General features: G+C 43.4%; 1 protein-coding gene across 1 annotated transcript in view; it reads left to right on the forward strand.

Moving 5' to 3' along the window:
* Positions 1-19,744, forward strand: part of LOC138568785 (presequence protease, mitochondrial-like) — a 161,222-nt gene that overhangs the window by 128,790 nt on the left and 12,688 nt on the right. Inside the window, exon 6 of the mRNA XM_069646561.1 lies at positions 8,683-8,734. Coding sequence (XP_069502662.1) covers positions 8,683-8,734 — 52 coding nt within the window. The remainder of the gene's footprint in view (positions 1-8,682; positions 8,735-19,744) is intronic.

The following is a 19,744-nucleotide window of genomic DNA, read 5'->3' on the forward strand; positions in this document are numbered from 1 at the left end:
TTCTCTAACCAAGGAATTCCTAGAATAATCTGGAACTGAGGGGCCTTGATCACATCGAACACGATCTTCTCATGGTGTCCATCTTGACTTACTAGCGTCACTTCTTGGGTGGTATGCGTTACTGGTCCGGAGGCTATCTCCGTACCATCCACCGTAGTAATGACGTCCTTTACAGCCTTTGGACAAAGAGTCAGATTCATCCTCAAAACCATTTCATGATCCACATAATTGCCGATGGCACCGCTGTCGACGTAAGCTTCAATCGCATGTAATCGATCCGGATGTTCAGTGCTAATGAGGACCACAGGTATCACGAAATGCGAGGTCACGGAACTGGTTTTAACGCTCGGCAAGAGGACCTCTATTCTTGTCGGGCGAGGTTGTTTCCCTGCTCACAGTTTGTGACCCTGGTAACTGCAGCTCTTACTGCCTTCTTGGCTGGTTTCACCGGACAGTCTCGAAGAAAGTGCCCTGAGTTTCCGCAATAGAGGCATAATTGCAGCTGTTTTCTCCTTTCCCGCTCCTTTTGTGTTAGTGGTCCTTTCAGGCCCCCTATTTGCATGGGTTCCCCGGAGTCTACTCCTTTGGTAGGAGTTGGTAGTTTGGAAAATACTCGAGCATCAAACTTGGAACAATCGGCCTTCCTGTTCTGCAGTCTGTGGTCAATTTGAACGACTAAGTCAATATAGTCCGAACAGTCTTGCGGGGGATTCACTACTTGGGCTAACACATCTTTGAGCTCTCCACGTAGACCTCTATAAAACAGCGTAATCCTTTTGTCCTGAGGCCATCGAGTTTCCACTATCAGTCTGTTGAAAGACGCAATATAAGCCAAAAGGTCTTGATTACCCTGTCGCAATGAAAGGAGCTCATTGTCCAAGGCCTGCCCCTGTGAATGTCTTGCAAACAGTTTTTCCATACTGAGCTGAAAAGCTTGAAAATCATGGAGAACCGGATCATCTTGATTAACTAGAGGGATCGACCAGTCTGCCGCATTGCCACTAAGGTACGAAAGCACAAAAGCTACCTTAGCTTGATCAGTTGGAAAGGCTGCTGGCCGGCATAAGAAGTGCAACCGCACTGATTAATAAATACTGCAAACCTCTTTGGGTCACCAGAAAATCGTTCGGGCGGAGCCAGAGGTACATTCCCAGGTAGGTTGATCTGCACTGGGTTCGTAGAGGATGTTGAAGGAAGATTTGCCCCTGATGCGGGTAACGGAGTTTGTCCGGCTTGTTACTGTAGCAATTGTCTAGCGAGATCGTCTGTTCGCTCCTTGGAAATAATCAGTTCCCTTCTTAGAGCATTCGTTTCCTGACGGGCTGCATGCACTTCTGCTCTTAGTTCCCCAAGTAACTGGGCTAGCTGGTCGGTATCCGAGGTTTCCATAGCGCCTGGGTGGGAGTTTTGCGATAGGCTTTGCGTTCTGTAACGCTCACCTGATTCCCGCAGAGGCGCCGGTCTTGACTGGGTGAATGCTGTATCTTCAAAGGTGATGTGTAACACACGGTTGGCTCTTTGGGCTGGACCTCTGTGCACTGTATGTCTGACTCGAAGAGTAAGATGTCTGTAGATAGAAAATATGGGATTAATGAACTGGGGTTATTGGGTGCCTCTCTCCTCTTCCCTTTCTCTTCTCCTGTAGAACCCCAAAGGTTAACACCCTCACCTTAGGTAAGTGAACGCCGAGCTCTCCATCTGCCTCGGGGCAGGGTGCCGTAACCAGTTTCTTCACTGGATAAGGGTGCAGGCCTCTTGACCTCAGAGGACTGCTGTCCGTCGTTAACTGCACGAACGGTAAGTTCTGGGCACTTCAAATGTCTTAAAAGTTTTTTGTAATGATATCTCTTGTTTTTCAGGGTTCCGGCGATGGCGGATGGCGGGCTGATGAGAGTTGAGGATCGAACCCGCGTGAGGAATAGAAGCGCCTGGAAGCACGTAAGTAAGCGCTTGTAGCCTGCTTCACGATGCGCACTAACTGTCCCTTTTTATCTTGCAGGTACAAGTTCGGAGCTTTAGAGAAGCTGAAGGGTGCTGGAATACCCACTGGATTCGGCGTGGGAAGGAGTAATGGCACGTGAGTAATAAAGTTGCCCAATGTCTTTAAACGCACCTTCTTTTGTCTTTCAGATGCGGGATGCAGCGGCGAAGGCCTCCGGAGCGTGCGAAGAGCTGGTAAGCTTTTGTCTTTCAGATGCCGGAATGCAGTGCGAAGACCTCCGGAGCATGCGAAGAATAGGTAAGCCTTTGTCTTTCAGATGCCGGAATGCAGCGCGAGGCGTTGGTGACAGCCGATGGACCAGGTAAGAGATGCGCTGCCACTGAAGACCGTAGTGCTAACCTGTTCTTTCTTTGTCTTTACAGGTGCTGCTGAAGACTGGATTCCAGGATGGTAAGCCTTTGTTCTCTTAGGCCCAGGATCAGAAGCAGAAGACACGATGAGCGTTCTGCTGCAGAGAATGCAGAATAACGCAAAGCAAGATTCATCCATCGGGTGTGGTTTAAATAGCCTCCTGTAGTGCTTAGGTGTCTCCTTCCACAGCCACGCCTAGGTAAGAAAAGAGTTCCTGCTTTCCAGAAGAGTTCCAGTGTTCTGAACCTAGGGAGTGGCTCCTGCCCCACCCAACAGGAAAAGTAGTCCCAAACAGAAGAGGATCAGGGGTTCAACTGGCAGGTAAGTAAGCAGCATGGTCTGCTGCAGGTAAGTCCACCCAAGCATTATGAGCCCAGCGCTTCCAGCGCTGGGACTGGGCATCTTTATGAGCCTGGTGCCACTGGCGCCAGGACAGGGTCCAAAAGGTCCCAATTGGGACTGGCTGGCACTCGGAACCGGGGTTATGGGTCTGCTTCCAAGGGAGTCGGGCAAGTCCTGATCTTTTGGAAGCAGAGATCATGACAGCGAGGAGGGAAGTTCCTGGGTTTCCTGCTGTCTGGTTGGATCCCCCCTTGGGCTGGAGGAGTCCACACATAGCCCAGGATGGGTCTATTTCCCTTGTAGCATGGGCTGATGTAATCAGGGGATTTAGGGGTCTGATTTGTGGGATTACCTCCCTCGCTCCCCGTTTGGGATTGGCCCGAGGGCCTTCTGGGTTTGGGGTTGGTTGGATTCTGCGCTGGAAGGTTCTTAAGCCCCCCATCTCCAGATCTAAAATGGGGGCAACCTTCACCTCCACCACCTTAGCAGCAGCAGGGGTGTTGGTTGGTTGGTTTGGGGCTCTTGTTAAGATTTTTGCTTTCCAGCGGCTTCTGTACTTTATAGATGAGCGTGGCTTGTTCAACGACCCAGTCTAGTGATCTTTTCCCATGAAAGTCCCTCACTAGCTGGGTCATAATATACTTAGGGAGAGCATGAAAGAAGGTGTTCACAAATTCCTTAGTGTCAGTGCGCACCCTTCTAGTGGTCTGCTCAAAGGTGTTTTTCAATTCCTGAACAAATTCTTGTGGGGCCTGGTCTTCCCCACATTGTAAGTTGTAGGCTGCCTTGCAAGCCTCTTGAGGGTTCCTATGAATGGAAAAGTGTTTCAGGATGGCTGCCCTATAGGTGGACCATCTGGAATGATTCTGATCCTCCAGCCCCGCAAAGAAGCTGGAGTACTCAGGAGAAAATGTCCACTTTATATACTCAATACAGCTTTGGCTGTCCTTCAGATGGAAAGTTTCCATCATCTGCTCAAATAATTCAAGGTGCTCCCAAACCAAATATTTGGCATTTTTGTGGTAGGGCGTGATGACCCTCCTAATAGCTTTTATTTGTTTCAGGGGATCCTTGAGTAAAGCCCTCTTACCTTTGTAAGCCTTTTTAGTTCTTGTCACCCTGGTCCACTCATCCTCTGACTCAGAGGCCCTGCTACAGGAGGTGGCTGTCAGGTCGTCTAGACTCTCCTGGATTCTGCGAGCTTGGGAATGGCTGGCAGAATGTGGGGACCTAGTTCCTTGGGTCCTGTGGCGCTCACAAAAGTCTTCTGACTCTTCCTTGCTCCCCGGATTGGTTGAGTACCCCCCCCCCCACTGTCCTAGCTGGGAAGAGGTTTTTATTATGCTCTTGGTGGACCTACTCTCATGGAATTTCCCACCAAATTTCACTGCCTGATCTCTTGATGAGTTATATTTTTGAGGATCCATTTCTCTGATTCTCCCCTCACTGGAGTCTCCCTGTTCAGAGAAGATGGCCCTAGCACTTGGGAACCTGTACATAGATGCCCGCACATCCATTTCTGGGAGGCGCTGACCCATTATCCCCATATTCCCCATTGGGTTGAAGTCTACTACCCCCGTGGCCCTTGGTTCATGTGAGCCAGTGGACGTAGGGGTGGCAGAGTCCATGGAATTTAAGAGATTAAAGTCTCTGGTGCCAGGGTTCCTGAGGTTATGCTCAGGGGTTTCACTCTCCCATCTGACCTCCTCTCTCTCAGCCCCTACTCCCAGATGGCATGCAAGAATCTGACCCTTTTGTTCTTCTATTAAGGCCTTACTGGTCTCTATCAGTTGTTCCTGCATAGCTATCTGTGTATGGACCATGTCATTTATTTCACAGAGAGCCTCATTGACTTCCTGGCCTAAGGCGTCCCTTTCCTGAATTAAAGTACCGCCCTGTACAGCCAGGTCGTCCCTTTGTTTTCTAATGGCACATCATTTCTGGCACTCCTCATCAAACTGTTTGAGTGTGGAGCTCGTTCACAATTAATTTATTATTTTCCTCCTTTATTTCATCAATCTGATTTTCCAGGGCGATTATCTGCCCTGCGCAGGCCCTATTATAATTTAATTGCTGTTCCAGCTTTTGTTGGCTGTGTAGTAGAGAATCCAACCTTTCTTGACACTCTTTTTGCAGTGTCAGTAATTCGGTGTCTTGCTCTACCTTCCCTTGCGGCAGGAGATCCAGATCTTAATTTACTTTTGTCAGGTACTGTCTGGTTTCACTCTCTGATTCTTGGCTCTTTTGTAGCCTTTGCTCTGCAAAGTCCAGATCAGTTTGGGACTTCTCTAGGGATTTTACTTGCCTTTTTGCCAGGTCCAGGTTTTCGGCATATTTTTCTGTATTTCTCCAATGTGGAGGTACAGGTACGCCGCTATTTTGGCAATTTTACATTGCTCTTCTTTTACCCTTAGGGCCATATACAGTTCACTAAGTGCCTGGTGTAATGGACCTTGGTCCTGCCATGTATCTCATTCTGTGGCAGTGGCTTGTTGTTTGATTTCCTGCAGCCAAACATTCTCATCCTGCTCATCCCATTCACCACAGACAAACAATTTGTGCAGAAGGTGTTCTTTTGCCATATTCATTTCCACTGGCGTCGCCATTCCGGAAATATTAATTTCATTTTGACTTATCTCAGGGTTACTTTTACTTTGCAAAACAGGCCCAACTCCTTTGACTATTTCTATTGAAGGGTGTTTTTACACTGTAGCACAGTATGGTAGCCCAACAAGGTGTATGTACCCCGTCAGTTAGCACGCTGTGTTAGACTTTCACAAGTGGTATGTCTAATTCAGGATCTCGTGATGAGCCCCCAAGCTGTAAGTGATTTCCATCCGGACACACCCAAGTGAATGTCTAGCGTGTAATGCACAACTGAAATCCTTATTTATTTTTGTCTAAAAGTTCTTTATTCTGTACGATGTACCACTCATATCACGCCCCTCTCCTGGAACCCCCCCGGTCACACTGAACCAGGAATCAGGCTGGTTTGCAAAGTAAACATATTTATTTATGTATTTACAATGTATCACACTATGTTTTAATGGGTATACAATAATCACCAATGAGGCGATGTAACACAGAATAATCTCTTTAATACACAAGGAGTAATAGTGAGCAAAATAATTCAGCACAGAAATGATACTTTTGTGTGTGTGTGTGTGTGCAGATCAAATGGCACTGTGGTTACTAGTTCCCCCTGCACACCCCTCAACCCCCCAATAATTATTTTGAAAATGGATTGGGCAAAAAGACTAAATATAGTTTAAATTGCTGAAATGGTTATAATTCTTATGGGAGCCACTTTGGATGGTTGCACATTGCACACAAACACTAGCAATGATTCGATACCAAGAAACAAGTTGAAATCTTAAAATTAAGGTCGGGAGCAATCATAAGCTGTTTTACACGTGTAAGAATCCCCCTAAAACGAAATTTGCGGCAAACCTTTCACTGTGCGATAATCGTGATAACAGGATAACTGTAAGGATTTGGGATGTGGGATGTGATTTATAGCTGTGGATGGTAGCTACAAGCAGAAGTTGAAATTTAGTTTCTAGCACAATAACTGAGGAAGTTAAGGCCATTTTAGTGGAGGTTGTTTTTTTGAGATAGGCGCAAGAATGAACAACTGGAATGTGCTTTTAAAATGACAAAAAGGATTTCTTACACTAGAGGATAACTATGAAGACAACGAGTACCACACAGGAACACAGCCACTTGATCAGGGCCACTGCCTGCAGTGGTCCCGCCTTCTTCAGATGAAAAAAGATCAGTGCCGAGATAGTTTTAACAAAACTAGCACAGGAGGAAGATAGGAGAGATTGGATAGAGAGTTCAGGCAATTCAAACATATTTCTAACAATTCAGGTTCTGAAGGCAAGATAGCATGGACTTAAGATAGGGATTGAACTAAGCAAGGTACATATTCTAGTGACACAGTTCTATCTATAGATACTCACTAGATATGTTTCAAACAGAACCGTCAGGATTCTGGTCAGGGATTCTGGTCAGGGATTCAGGTCAGGGATTCTGGTCAGGACAGACTGCTGGGCACATCGGATTTGGGCAGCGTCAATGCGCTCTGGACACTGCACGGCACACGACGGGATCTGATCTGCAATGCACTCTGGTCACAGCATGGCACAGGACTGGATTGGATCTGCCCTTTTTGGTTCTGATGATAATTATTTCAGCAGGCAAGCAGTACAGCGCAGCCCGACTGTATTTTAGTTCCCCTTAGGTCTGTGGGGTTGGTTCTGGTTCTGGAAATTGAGGCCTAGCTGAAAGTGGTTCAGCTATGCAATGGATTCTGCTTTGCAAAGTTTCTGGAGTCTGGAGCAAGGAAAATGGAAAGTTATGCAGCAGGGTGCTCTGCCAGCATTCGGATAGTGGGTGAATATGTCTGTGTGTTTTTCTGCCCTCTGAAGTCTCTATTTATCCTATCACAAAGGGGGTGTGTGTGCTGGTTTATCCTAAGCTCGCCCCCTTGACAGGGAATGGTCAGAATCTCCTCTCTGCCTTGATAGGAGGAGAAAAACAGGATGTCACCTTTATGGTGTGGGTTTATGAGGCTTAGAGTCCACCCCTAGCCTCTTAAACACAAAATCTACTTTTGACACAATACATATTTATACATGTGCAACCTCTATAACAACCACATATATAGATTAAATATTTTGTACAGCAGCTACTCCTCCAAACCCCATAGCTGTGGGATCTTGTGTCTGCTTTTCCCAGAATTTCACCCTTTTCATCAGGAACACAATGTCCCATTTATCAGCACATTTCTACAAGTGTGTGTGTATAACATGGGCATAAGTGCATAAAGGTTCATACTTCTAGCAGAAATACATATGGTGCAAAATCACATTTTCTGCCGTTTCCCTCCAAATTATGTGACACGATTTTGCTGCCTCTTGAAATGTGCAGCCAAAAATTAGATTTACAATTCTGTTATTTTTGTGTTTTTGACCATTTTGAGTGGCAAGTTATATGTTTTTAAACAAAATGTTCTTTGTGAATGTCCAGCCACAGATGGCTGTTTGTCTCTGCCTCTTTTTGTCTCCCTTCAGCTCAGGAGAAGTCTCCTCCCTGTTCTCTTGGCAGAGGCCATTTTATGACGGTCTTCACACCTAGCCTTTCCTGCTTTGTAGCTGTTCATTGTTCCTACCCCAGTGCAGACCAGGTTCTTCCCCCACCCTATAATTATCATTTAGGTGTGATTTCCTGGTGGAGGGAGCTGGAGGGGGAGGCCTTGCCTCTGTGAGGAAAGCTGTTATTCCAGTGTGGTAGCTTTAGCCAGGCTTAAATTTAAATGTTAATTCTGTTGAATTTTCCCTTAGCACACAACAAACTTGTGAGATCAAATCACAGCTAAATACTTCTTCAAGATTTTAAACCATGGAATCAAAACAATTACAAGATGGGTTACAACTGTCATTCAGGCGGCCGAGGGTACTGCGCTGAGATTTTGACCGATCCACAAAGCCACTTTTGCTGTGGAAATCCCTTGATGCTTTCAGCTTTTCAGGACATTGTAAATTCACAATGGTTTCTTGTACCAAGAATTTTGGATGTTTGAGGGTGTTTTGTACCAACATTCTGCAGTTTCAGCAACACAGAAAAAGTGATTTACAGCAAGATTTTGGGGTTTCAGTTAGCAACGCACTGCCTTTTCCTTCTGTACTCCATTTTCAATTGTTGTGGAGCCCAGTGACATATTTCAGAAGTGAGATCTCTGTTCCACCACTGACAACATGCATGGCAGACTGGGCAGCCATCTTTTTGTGCTTTGCAAAGCGCGATTTCCAGAGGTTCTGGCGTATACAAGGGTTTTGCGGCCATTTGGATGTTTCTGGCACCATCAGAACACAGTGATGCCGCATGGCAGAGCAAATGTGGGTTAAGACATCCCACAATCAACAACGCTTACTAGGTTGTCATAACGACGGCCTCACCAACATTCCTGTTCTTTCCTTAAGAGACATAGCCAGCGACGTCCGAATCCGCATTGCGCTCAAGCTTGTTAAACAGGTAAGCTTACACACGCTCACCCGCCAGCACACAATATAAAATATCGTTAGAGACATGGATTAACACATCTGTCCTGTCTCACCTCTGTTTCTCTCCTTAAAGCTACACAGAGCGGGAACCAAACCGCCATACCTAGCAGAATTATGAAATACTTGATGTGCTACTGCCACGCACAAAATCACTCTGCAACAGACACATTGAAATACAAGGTATTTCTGCTCTTTCAATAAAATGGTATATCTTTTTTTCCATACATGTAACGTGGAGATTGTCTGGTCACTTTAAGACACATAGTACTTTAGCTCATTAGGAGAAAAGCCTGGTAGGACATTCTCCCTCATTTTCTTTCAGAAATTTCATTTAAAAGGGATGGCTATAATCAGAAGATGCCGTCCACACCACTTGGAGATGTGATATAGGAATCTTTCCCTCATGCCCAGTAAAGGGTGAGTATGTCCTGGGAATGTTCATGAAATAGGTAGCAGAAACTCTATAGGGTGCACCGCTCAGGTAGTCACCCACATTAGGTAATTGTCTTCCGTTGTCTGCTTCCCCCTAGGGTGTCTTCATCTGTTCTGAGGAAGGCATTTTATTGATGACTTGTCATCTGCCGAAACCTGTGGCAGGATACCGCTGAAACACCTTTGGATTCCTCAAACCAAGTCGTGATAAGCTCTTCCAGGTTGGCAGACCCCAGAGTGGATACAGGCAAACTTCAGAGTGGAGCTATGACACCAACCTACATAGGGATGACACATACTCTCTTACAGAACTTCAGAGTGTACTTATGACACCAACCTACAAAGGGATGATACATACTCTCTGACTACACAATTGTCCCTAAAGACATGATGTATACCATCGAAGGACTGTGCCACATTACTTATGCTACATGAAATAGACTTCTATTTATTCTGAATAACTCAGGTGTAACTCATTGAGTGTTGTTTTTTAATATATGAACTTTTCTTTAATTTAGAATTGATTGTATTCTTTACCCATGTTGATATGTATGTTTAATACAACTGTACAACTGTCTATTTGCACACAGTTTTCGACACTTATGCCTTTGAAAGTGTGCTTGAATTTATGTTTTCTCAGTTTGATTTTAGTTTAATGCACTAACTCGACTTCTGTTGTCTTCTTCTTTGAATATTTTTTTTACAAATTTTATAAACTAACTTTCATGTCTAAATATTGTATTTGTTCCAAAATCTGCAGCAGTGAGAGAATAAACCACTGACTAATATTGTATATAATATAAAATGTGTCCAAACATTGATTTCAAATGTTTTCATATTCATTATTACTTTTTGTTTACTTTTTAGTAATTTAATGTTCAGTATCTTCTTGTTATGGTGTAACCCAGCGTGATCGCCTCACAGACACACGCAAATATTGAAATAATGTTTCTTTTTCTTCAATCTTGAATAATCGAACACAGTGGGGATTATTTCGTAAATACATTATTATAGCTTACCCCAGCCACCTATGTGAACAGGGCAAATCCCTATTGTTTTTTGCAAGATTAGGAAGGACAGGAAAGGAAGGCAGAACTGCTGCATTAACAGCCAAGATGTCTTGCAATTTATGTTTTCCTTTCCCAGGTTTCTTCACAGATAAAATATGAGTATTACAAAGGCTACAGGTAGGAACAACAATTCCTTGCTTAAACAATTACTAAATGACAGGTTTTATTCCCTCTTCCACTTATTTATAAATGGGGTACTGTGGGTTGCATAGAAGAGGTTTGTCTGGGTTCAGAGTAATCTGAACGAGATCCTCATTCAACATTTGTTCATCTTTGTTTGCATGCGAGGACCATAATTGCAAAATAACTCAGTCAAACAATCCCTGTTGCAAAAAGGGAGTGTCATTCTGCAGCTCCTTTTTTGAATTTTAGGACTCTTGCAACACAACCAGAAATTCTAATTCCCTAAGTATCGAGACATTCAAATGAATACCAACAAAAATAAATAATAAATAATGACACCCATTTTTCAAAGTAAATTCCATTCCAATAAATTCACTGATGTAGAAGGAAACCGTTGGAATGCATGATGCTCAGAAGTGACAGTTATAGGGGTAATTTAACTGGAGGAGGTATCTGTTGACCATCAATACCCACCTCATCTTCTACCTTACCTCAGCAGGGGAAACTCAGAGGCTCCCAAAGTTGAGTGTGGTTCTCGAGTGTCAACCAGACAACACTCTTTCCACTAATAGTGCAGTTCACATATGTTTTTGTATTTGAATTTGTGTTCAGCACTGGCCCTGCCCAGAGGTTCCTGAAGTGCCTTCCAAGGTAGAACATTGCAAGAGGTTGGAAGTGAAGCAGAAGTTACAACATGTTTTCAGGATAGCATAGGAAGATTAAAATGGACAGATGATAGCAGGGGAGATGGAGGGACTGAATTAGGGGTGGGAAAATGGAGAGTGGTGATGGAGGGTGCAGGACAAATGTAAAGTGGTTTGCCCATTGGGTAAATGTGTGCTTTTGTGTGCATGCTAGTTTGAAGAGTGAAATGTGTAGCAGTTTCTGGCTGCTTTTCTGGTGTTTATGTGGGTGATGGGTTTCAGTTTGCCATGCAGGTAAGATGGGGCTTTAAGTGAATGGCTTTGAACACAATGCAGAGTCCTTTAATGGCAATTCTCTGAGGTACAGTGAGTCACAGCAGCTGGACGAGAGCTATGGTGATGTGAGAGTATTTGAATAGGTGGTGGAACAGTCTCACTGCAGTGTTGTGTATGGCTTTTGGGGGGGCGGCAAGGGTGTTTTTGGAGAGTCCATTGAGGAGAGCGCTACCATAATCCGGCTGAATCATCAATATATTTGGTCAGGTGCATTGAGTCGTCTTTCACACTTCTTTTTGCTCTTTTCTCTGGAGTGCTATGGTTAGGATCATGGACGTCATTTCACCAAAATGCCAGTAGTAGTGGAAGTGACATCACATGACCCTTGACTCCCTGATGACATCACAGGACGTGATGTAATTTGACCATGCCCCAAGTGGCATCACACGAAGTGATGGCAAATGACTTTCAGATGTTATAGCTACATCTAGCACCCGTGTTTCCAGGTACTTTCATTTCAGCTGAATATAAGAACCAATGCACAGGGAGGCATGATTTGTCCACGATTGCACATTTGGGGAATTCCATTGTCCAGATTCGATGTAGGGTTTATATGTAAAACATACATAATACAGTATTTCTTAACAGGGTAACCGAAACCTGTAATGCAGGCTACAGCTAGTGTATGAAACATCTATAGATCAATGGACACAGAAGCACGTGTTATCTATGGTGTTGCTGTGTTAAACAAGCCAAAAAAGCACTGACCTGGGGAGAAAAATGCTGCACAAGGCCTGAAAATTAAATCATTCACCAGGATTTAGTATCAACAAAATTATCTGGTTATAAATGTACATATGATTCAGCTACCACTACAATAGACGAGACGTATTGGACTGGTTTGCATGCACAGAGGGGAGTGCACCTGATAATGTTATATTTTGTTGGAGTATAATACCTGTGAATGTTTCTTTCAATATACCTAAGACCCCCAATAGTTTTTATTATCTAAGCTTAATACTGGGTGCCAGAGGACCGTTAAGGAAAAACAGCATTTAATGTAATATCATTGCTGCACACATACATTCATAGCACCGCACAGTTATTTAAAAGTGAAAACACCCACAAGTTGCTTCTCATCCAGGGACTTACTGTCAGACTTCAAGGCGCGCACTGCCCACTACCCCTAGTGGTGCCCAATGGCGTAGCACAAAATGTTGGCAGCTCCCCTGCAAGCCATGCTGTGGGCCCCCCTAAGCTCCTTAACAAAGCACAGGGCACGCCACACCCCGGGCCGGACCACCACGTGTGGGCAATGTCCGTGATGATTATGCCACTGCAGGGGTATGCACTACTGCAAGTGAAAGAAGTAAATATGTTTTTCAATCAGAGTTTAAATCTTTAACCTAGCATAGGCTATGGGAACATTAGATGTTCTCCCGTACTTTAAAAGTGTCACATGTTATTTTGAGATGTCCTCTTTAAAGAGGTTGGACTAACTGTTCCTGTATTTATGGAATGCTTATATGTTCCTTTATTCTCCTTGCTACTGATTGGCCTCGTCATTGACCTTGTTTGGGGTCTTCTCATGTCTTCTTCATTGTTATACACATTGTTGGTGTACAGGGGGGGGGTCTCTGCTCTGTAGAGTTTTATGTTGCCAAGATGGATCCAGGTGTGCCTTCCTTGGACTGCAGAGTGAGCGACAGCCTCCACTACGAACAGTCCCTCGAAGGGTGGGTTGTGCCACTTCTGTGTAAAGTTCCAGCACAATATCTTGTCCCTTGGAAATAAGGCTAATGGTCTCAACAAAAAGTGTGGATCAATTTGTTCATGTGCTTCATCAATCTTCGTCGAACCCTCCTGCCACGTCTGTACCTGTTGAGACATACATTTAAGATATTCCGTCATAGCTGCCAAATAATCATGCGTTTTGTTCCCTAACACAGCAGCAGCATTCTCTGCATCAGTTTGAGCTTAAGTGGGAGCAAGGCGCGTGTGCATTTGGTGTGCCGTCACCAGCTCATGAGGAGTCATGTGATGGGCTGATTGCATAATGCAAACAAGGGCTAAAGGAGGAAGGCAAAGTAGCCAACCTTTTTTCAAGGTCTCTTTTAGTTTGGAAATGTGCTGCTTTAGGAAACCATTGAGGTACTTGCAAAGACCGTTTGCATGTAGGTGGTAACAGATGAGCATTTATGCCTTATGCCCAAAAGAATAGCGATGTGCTCAAATACCTAATTTGTAAAATGTGATCCATTGTCAGACCTGAGCACTTCGCACACTCCCCACATTGGAAACACCTCACATATAAGGAATTTCACAGCATATGTGGCAACTGGATGTGTGCATGGACCGGCTTTGATCCATCAGAAAAAAGGCCATACAACAACTAGCATATATCAGTAGCCATTACAAATTTGGAGCATATCCACGTAGACAATATGCATGTGCTGAAATGGTCCAGTAGGACGGGCTATTGCTCCTCTCACTTTCTGCAGAGTATGCCCAGCCGTACATTTTCTGGCATGTTAAACAATTTATATCAACGTTATCAACGTGTTCTGCCAAATTGGGAACAAACCAGTCCTCTGAAATCAGAGCTGCAAGACACTCTCTTGATGTGTGTGCTGGATAGTGTAATTGGTCTAGCGCTACTGTAAGCTGCACTAGGGATGGGACAATACAGGTTTCAAGGTGGTGTCCTGCCTCCACATTGAATCTGTGGGGGACAATGAACACCCTCTTCCTTTCCATAACTCCAGCTCTTTGAGTGGTACCCTCCCCTGTAATCCAGTAATTTGTACAATGGGTAGCGCATTAAAGCCTTCCTTTCTCATCTTGCGTGCAGATATTCTGGAAAATATGCTGCTCTTTTTGCTTTTAAATCAGTGGCCTTGTTGAAGTGAGAAATCAAATCTGCACCTCTCGTGTGTGCTGCAAACACTTCACCATGGAGATGGCCGGTGGGAGTTGAAAGGTGTCTATGAGCCTGTCTAATAATTGTGCATGCTGCACTCATGTGCCGTTAGCACGCAGGAAGCCCCTCCTTTTCCATTGCATTCCTTCATGTACTGTTGATGTCACGTAAACAGAGTCGGAATACACCGTTACTGCCTCATCTTCATGTGCTTCCAGCGCTAAAATCAGTGCTACCAATTCTGCTGCTTCTGCTGAGAAATGCGCCGGCAATCTCACACTTGTCAGTGTCTCAAAGCTGTCATTCTCTCCTACCATCACCACTACTGTTCCACTGTACCATTCGCCAGTGCTCTGTTCTATTGATGATGACTTTTCAAGGAAAATAATTATCCCCCCTCCAAGGGCATTTACCTTGACCTAGGGTATTTTGTCATAATATTCAGTGTATTTAGTGCAATCATGCACATAATCTCCCTCGTTCACTGGTTCAGCTACAAGCCTGGCTGGATTTACCAATCGTCGCCTGACAATTTTAATCAATGAGTTTGATATAATCACTTCATAACCGGATGCTCTCTGTGTGGTCAAAGCACTTTTGGGATTTTCTAGGAGGGTAAATATGGCATGTTCAACATATAATGTAACTGTGCAGCCTATAGTTATGCTGGCAGACTTCTCAATTGCAAAGGCTGTTGCCAACAATGCTTTCTCGCATGGGTAGTGACCTCTCATCACTGGATCTAGTTTCCCACTGTAGAATGTGAATGGTTTGTGTCGATGGTAGTTTTCTGTGCGAGGACAGCCGTCATCACTACTCCATTTGAATGGGAAAATAAAAAGAATTATTCATTATAATCAGGGATTCCTAATATAGGGGCTGTGCAGATTTCTAGCTTCAGTTTGTCAAAGGCATCTATCACCTTGCTTGCCCAGGTTATGTCACCACTGTCTTTATGTTCTTCCTTAAGTCCTTTTAAAAGGGGCCTGACATAAGTGCTGTTGTGAAAAACCCTGCATTAATTGCAAAGGTCTATACATTGCTGCAATTCCTTCACTGTTCCTGGCCAAGATGTCCTCATGATTGCTTATTCTCTTTCAGGTGTCACCTTCCTCCCTTATTTTGATATTGGCTGGCTTATATATAGGAATTCTTCTTGGCAAGATTGCATTTTCTCCTTATCAACTTTGTACCCTTTCTCTGCCAATACTGTCATCAGTTTTAGAGAGTCTCTCCTGCACTCTTCTTCCATGATGCTACAAACCAAAATGTCATGCACATATTGGAGGACTGCACTATCATGCTCTACAATCCCTAAGTCCATCTGCAACACTTGGTTAAATACCAATGGTGATTCACAGTTAACCAGTGATAATAGTGCCAGAAAAAATAAAGATGTAATAATCAGTGGTGAATATTCAACGAAATACTATAATATCGAAAAATAATGTAATTGAGTATGTAATCATATATATTTATATTCACTAAAAAAAAAACTTTGTTAAGGGGACGTTATGGTTAAGTTGCCCGAACAAAAACCTGTGCACTTCACTAAAAAAAACTTTTCAAACGTGCCATTATGGTTCAAAGTAAAACCGAAACCCCCTGAAATTCACCAGTTGTGGTAGGCTAAGCAACCATAACTGCCCGCACCATTGTCCTCTGCTAACACTAACACCCAGGACATGAAAGATGGCATCACAAATGTCATTGATGACATCACTGATGACATCACATGTCTAGCTCCCTCTTTTTTTGTTCACTGACATATCTAAGCCAGGTGGCTTTCTTCACTGTCAGTCAGGAATTAAAAAAGTAAAAAGTACTATATTTGGAGACCTTACCCTTCTCATATGGTCTTACAATACTTTCCTTAGGGTACAGTTACATCATATGATACATATGCATGGGAGAAGAAGGAATCCTGAAACACAAGAATCTTTTCTGTGCATGAAGTTAATTAGTTCTGTTATGAACACTTTCTGGTAATACTGCAGTTTCTTTTTGCTTACTTTACGTTCTCTGTATATGCTTCTATTTGTATGCATTGTGGTCTCTATGTTTTGTGTGTAATAGTACAATTATGCAGTAAGGGAAGCATTTGCAGATATTTATGTTTCACAGAATGCAGACTTCTGTAATGGAAGCATTTAACAATTTAGTATCCAACATGGGAAGATTTTGAATATTGCACCTCGATAGCACATGCTGCAGACAATGCCTACGTTTCTTCATGAGCGCGTTCATGTAATGAAAGAACTCGTAATGCAATGGAATTTTTTTGCAATGCATCGCTTAAGGAACTTTTTGGCATATGAATGGTCTTCAATGATCTGTGATACGCTTCTGCCAATATTGTAATGACAATCCCTTGTGGAGGCTGTGCATGAAAACGAAATGCACATGTGATGTCATCAATGACATTTGTGATGTCATCTTTGATTTCCTGGGTGTTAGTCTATGCAGTGCATGGTGGTGGCGCGAGTTATCGTTGCTTAGTTTACCATAACATGTGATGTCATCAGTGATGTCATTAATGACATTTGTGATGCCATCTTTCATGTCCTGGTTGTCAGTGTTAGCAGAGGACAGTGGTGCGGGCAGTTATGGTCGCTTAGCCTACCATAACTGGCGAATTTCAGGGGGTTTTCGGTTTTACTTTGAACCATAATGGCACGTTTGGAAAGTTTTTTTAGTGAAATGCACAGGTTTTTGGCAGGGCAACTTAACTATAACGTCCCTTTAACAAAGTTTTATTTTGCTGAATTTCACAGGTTTTCAGCAGAGCAACTTAACCATACCGTCCCTCTTGCAAAGTTTTTTTTCTAAAGATGATCGGTTTACAGTCGTGCCACGTAACCATAATGTAAAGCAGTTCCTGACTTATTTAAACACCTTGTGGAGAATACCACTTGACAATATGCTGGTGTACAGCAAGGTAACGTGTCCCAGAATCCATAAACACTTAACAGTAAGATGTTTGTGTCGTGGACAATGTGGAAACAGATTTCATATTGATATAGGAACGTCCACCTGCAGCATGTGCCTTGCACAGCGCCAACACGTATTGGTCGTTATCCATTAACAATGTAATGCACATTGCATACTTTCAGCAAAAGTTTTAGTTATCTGAAAATTACATCAGCTAAGGCCATCCACCCTCCCCAAGAAACAATAGCACTACTGTAATGAATGAGCATGACAAACACTGCCCCAACCTTAGAAATAACAAACGCACAATATTTTGGCACCGGCCACCCACTCCCCATATCACTGTTTGATATGTCTTTCCTAATTTCCGTTCACAAATGGCCTTATTAGCTGTCCTACCAAAAAAGAAAGCCACCCGTTAACAAAGTAAATGGTGCGTTAAGAACCACCTTTCATAGTACAGGACATAGACGCAATAAGATTTGACAATAATAGTATAGATGTGCAAAGCATTAGCGTGTGCTATGGAAAAAAGGGATTTCTGTTAAACAAAATACTTTTTCAAGATGGCCACCATCGAAAGGAAAGGTGGTTGTTCCATACATAGTCCATCTTCACTTTCCATGACAGCAAGGAAAAAGAAACAGTATGTACCGTGACGCAGAACTTGTAAATAAACATACAGCGACGTATAACGTGGTACATTACATTTCGAAATGATACACATGGTTTTAAAAGAAAACGGTAACATTTTAGAATATGGAAAGTACTTTTATTTAACAAACAACTGTCAGAGATGAACGGACTAATTGCATTTGCAAATAATTTGTAGCAATGACTCCAAGGGCCAACATTGAAAATGTTCATGGAGAGACACATGCAGTTAATTTCGCATATGCAAAGTATGCGTTTCTGTTGAAGCACTCCATTTCTTTGCACAGGTATTTCCAACACGGCGTTGCTTTACACCACCATAAATGATAATAAGTCGCTCCTTGTTGCTAGTTCAGCAGAGGGACAGAGCGGCCCTGTACTGTCATCCCATAACATCATAATGGACAGGCACCCGGTCACCAGCAATTGCATCTGGCGTGGAAAGAAGCCGTCACTCGGCATCTGAAAACCGTGGCACGCACAGTACGGAAAAATGTGGCTAAGCGGAAAACGTAAGAGAAAATCTGTGTCAATACCCAACCTTTAGAAAAATTTCCAAAACAGACACAAAGATTGTGGAAAATACTACACAAATATAAGTGGCTAAACATGACATTTTAAAGAAGTATTAGAGTTCACCATGGGGACATATAATGACACCCTACAAACGCAGATAAACAGCACTCGCCGTAAGGGTTAAAAAAAAAGACAACTACACAGTGACATGGTAATTCAGTTATGGATGCAGCATGAATGGACAAGCAAGAAAAAATTACATGTCGTAATGTTACACAAGACCAAAAGAACGTGCCAACTGATACATAAAGCTACGTGGGCAAGCATAACATTTCAAAGAAAAGGAAATAACGTTCACCAGCAGTGACTCTAGTCTTAGCTTGCAAACGCGAACAATGTACACTCTCTGCTATTGGAGGAAAATTACAACTCCGCAAAAATATAATACTTCAGTTACATTGTCACAATTAGTGTACAGTCGTCAACATTAAACTTACATCATCTTCACAGCCTCCATTATTTTTGGCAAAGTCACACAGCAAACTGTTCGCATCAAAGAATATTTGTGAACTATTTCATGTTCCTTACAAGCGTTTTTAAACTATAACCTTATCAAATAGTATTTTTTTTCAAACTTTGATTCCTTGCGTAGCTTTTAAAGTTTCACTTTGGCTCAAGGTCAAAAAACAATAGCCCCTTATGAATTCACTTGAATGCGTGGGCCTACTGAGCTTGCAACCAAAAAAGCAAATGAACTGACCTTCATTCAGAAGGCACATACATTCTCACTTTGCAACAACATATGAAAATCCCCATCAAAGACTCCAGGTGGCCGCCTCAGATTTCAAAACATAGGACGCCAGTCCGACTTGAATATTAATCTGAAAACATTACAACACAGACGCAGGCATTGCTCGCCGTACATTGAGCACCAACTTCCACTTTACCATATGAATTTGGTGGCAGGAAACCTGCCCACAACCAACATGCATCCAAGACTGCAGGCCCTCCCCAAAACCACCTGAGTGATGTGCGGTAGTACGGGTGTATCTAAGTGTGGTATGCTTCAGTGGTTGTGGCCAGAGTCTACACTCCTAGCTGTATGTCCCTAGATATTACAATATATAGGTGTGCAGTGACTTATACCTCCAGTGCCCAAGACTCTACACACTCCCCACAACCATCTGATCGATAAGCAATACTACAGGTGTATCCATTGCTGTGACATGCTGCGGTGGTAGCGGCCAGGGCGTACAGTCTTGGAAGTATGGCCTTCAGCCTACGGCCTACGGCCATGCATCCAAGACTCTACACCCTAGCCACAACCACCGCAGCAAGTCACACATGACTCTACGCCCTGGCCACAACCACCGCAGCATGTCACACCCATGGCGGCGTATAAATGAATAGCACAC

This window comes from Ambystoma mexicanum, chromosome 2q (assembly GCF_040938575.1).
Source record: "Ambystoma mexicanum isolate Mex_15411 chromosome 2q, UKY_AmexF1_1, whole genome shotgun sequence".
Classification (NCBI taxonomy): Eukaryota; Metazoa; Chordata; class Amphibia; order Caudata; family Ambystomatidae; genus Ambystoma; species Ambystoma mexicanum.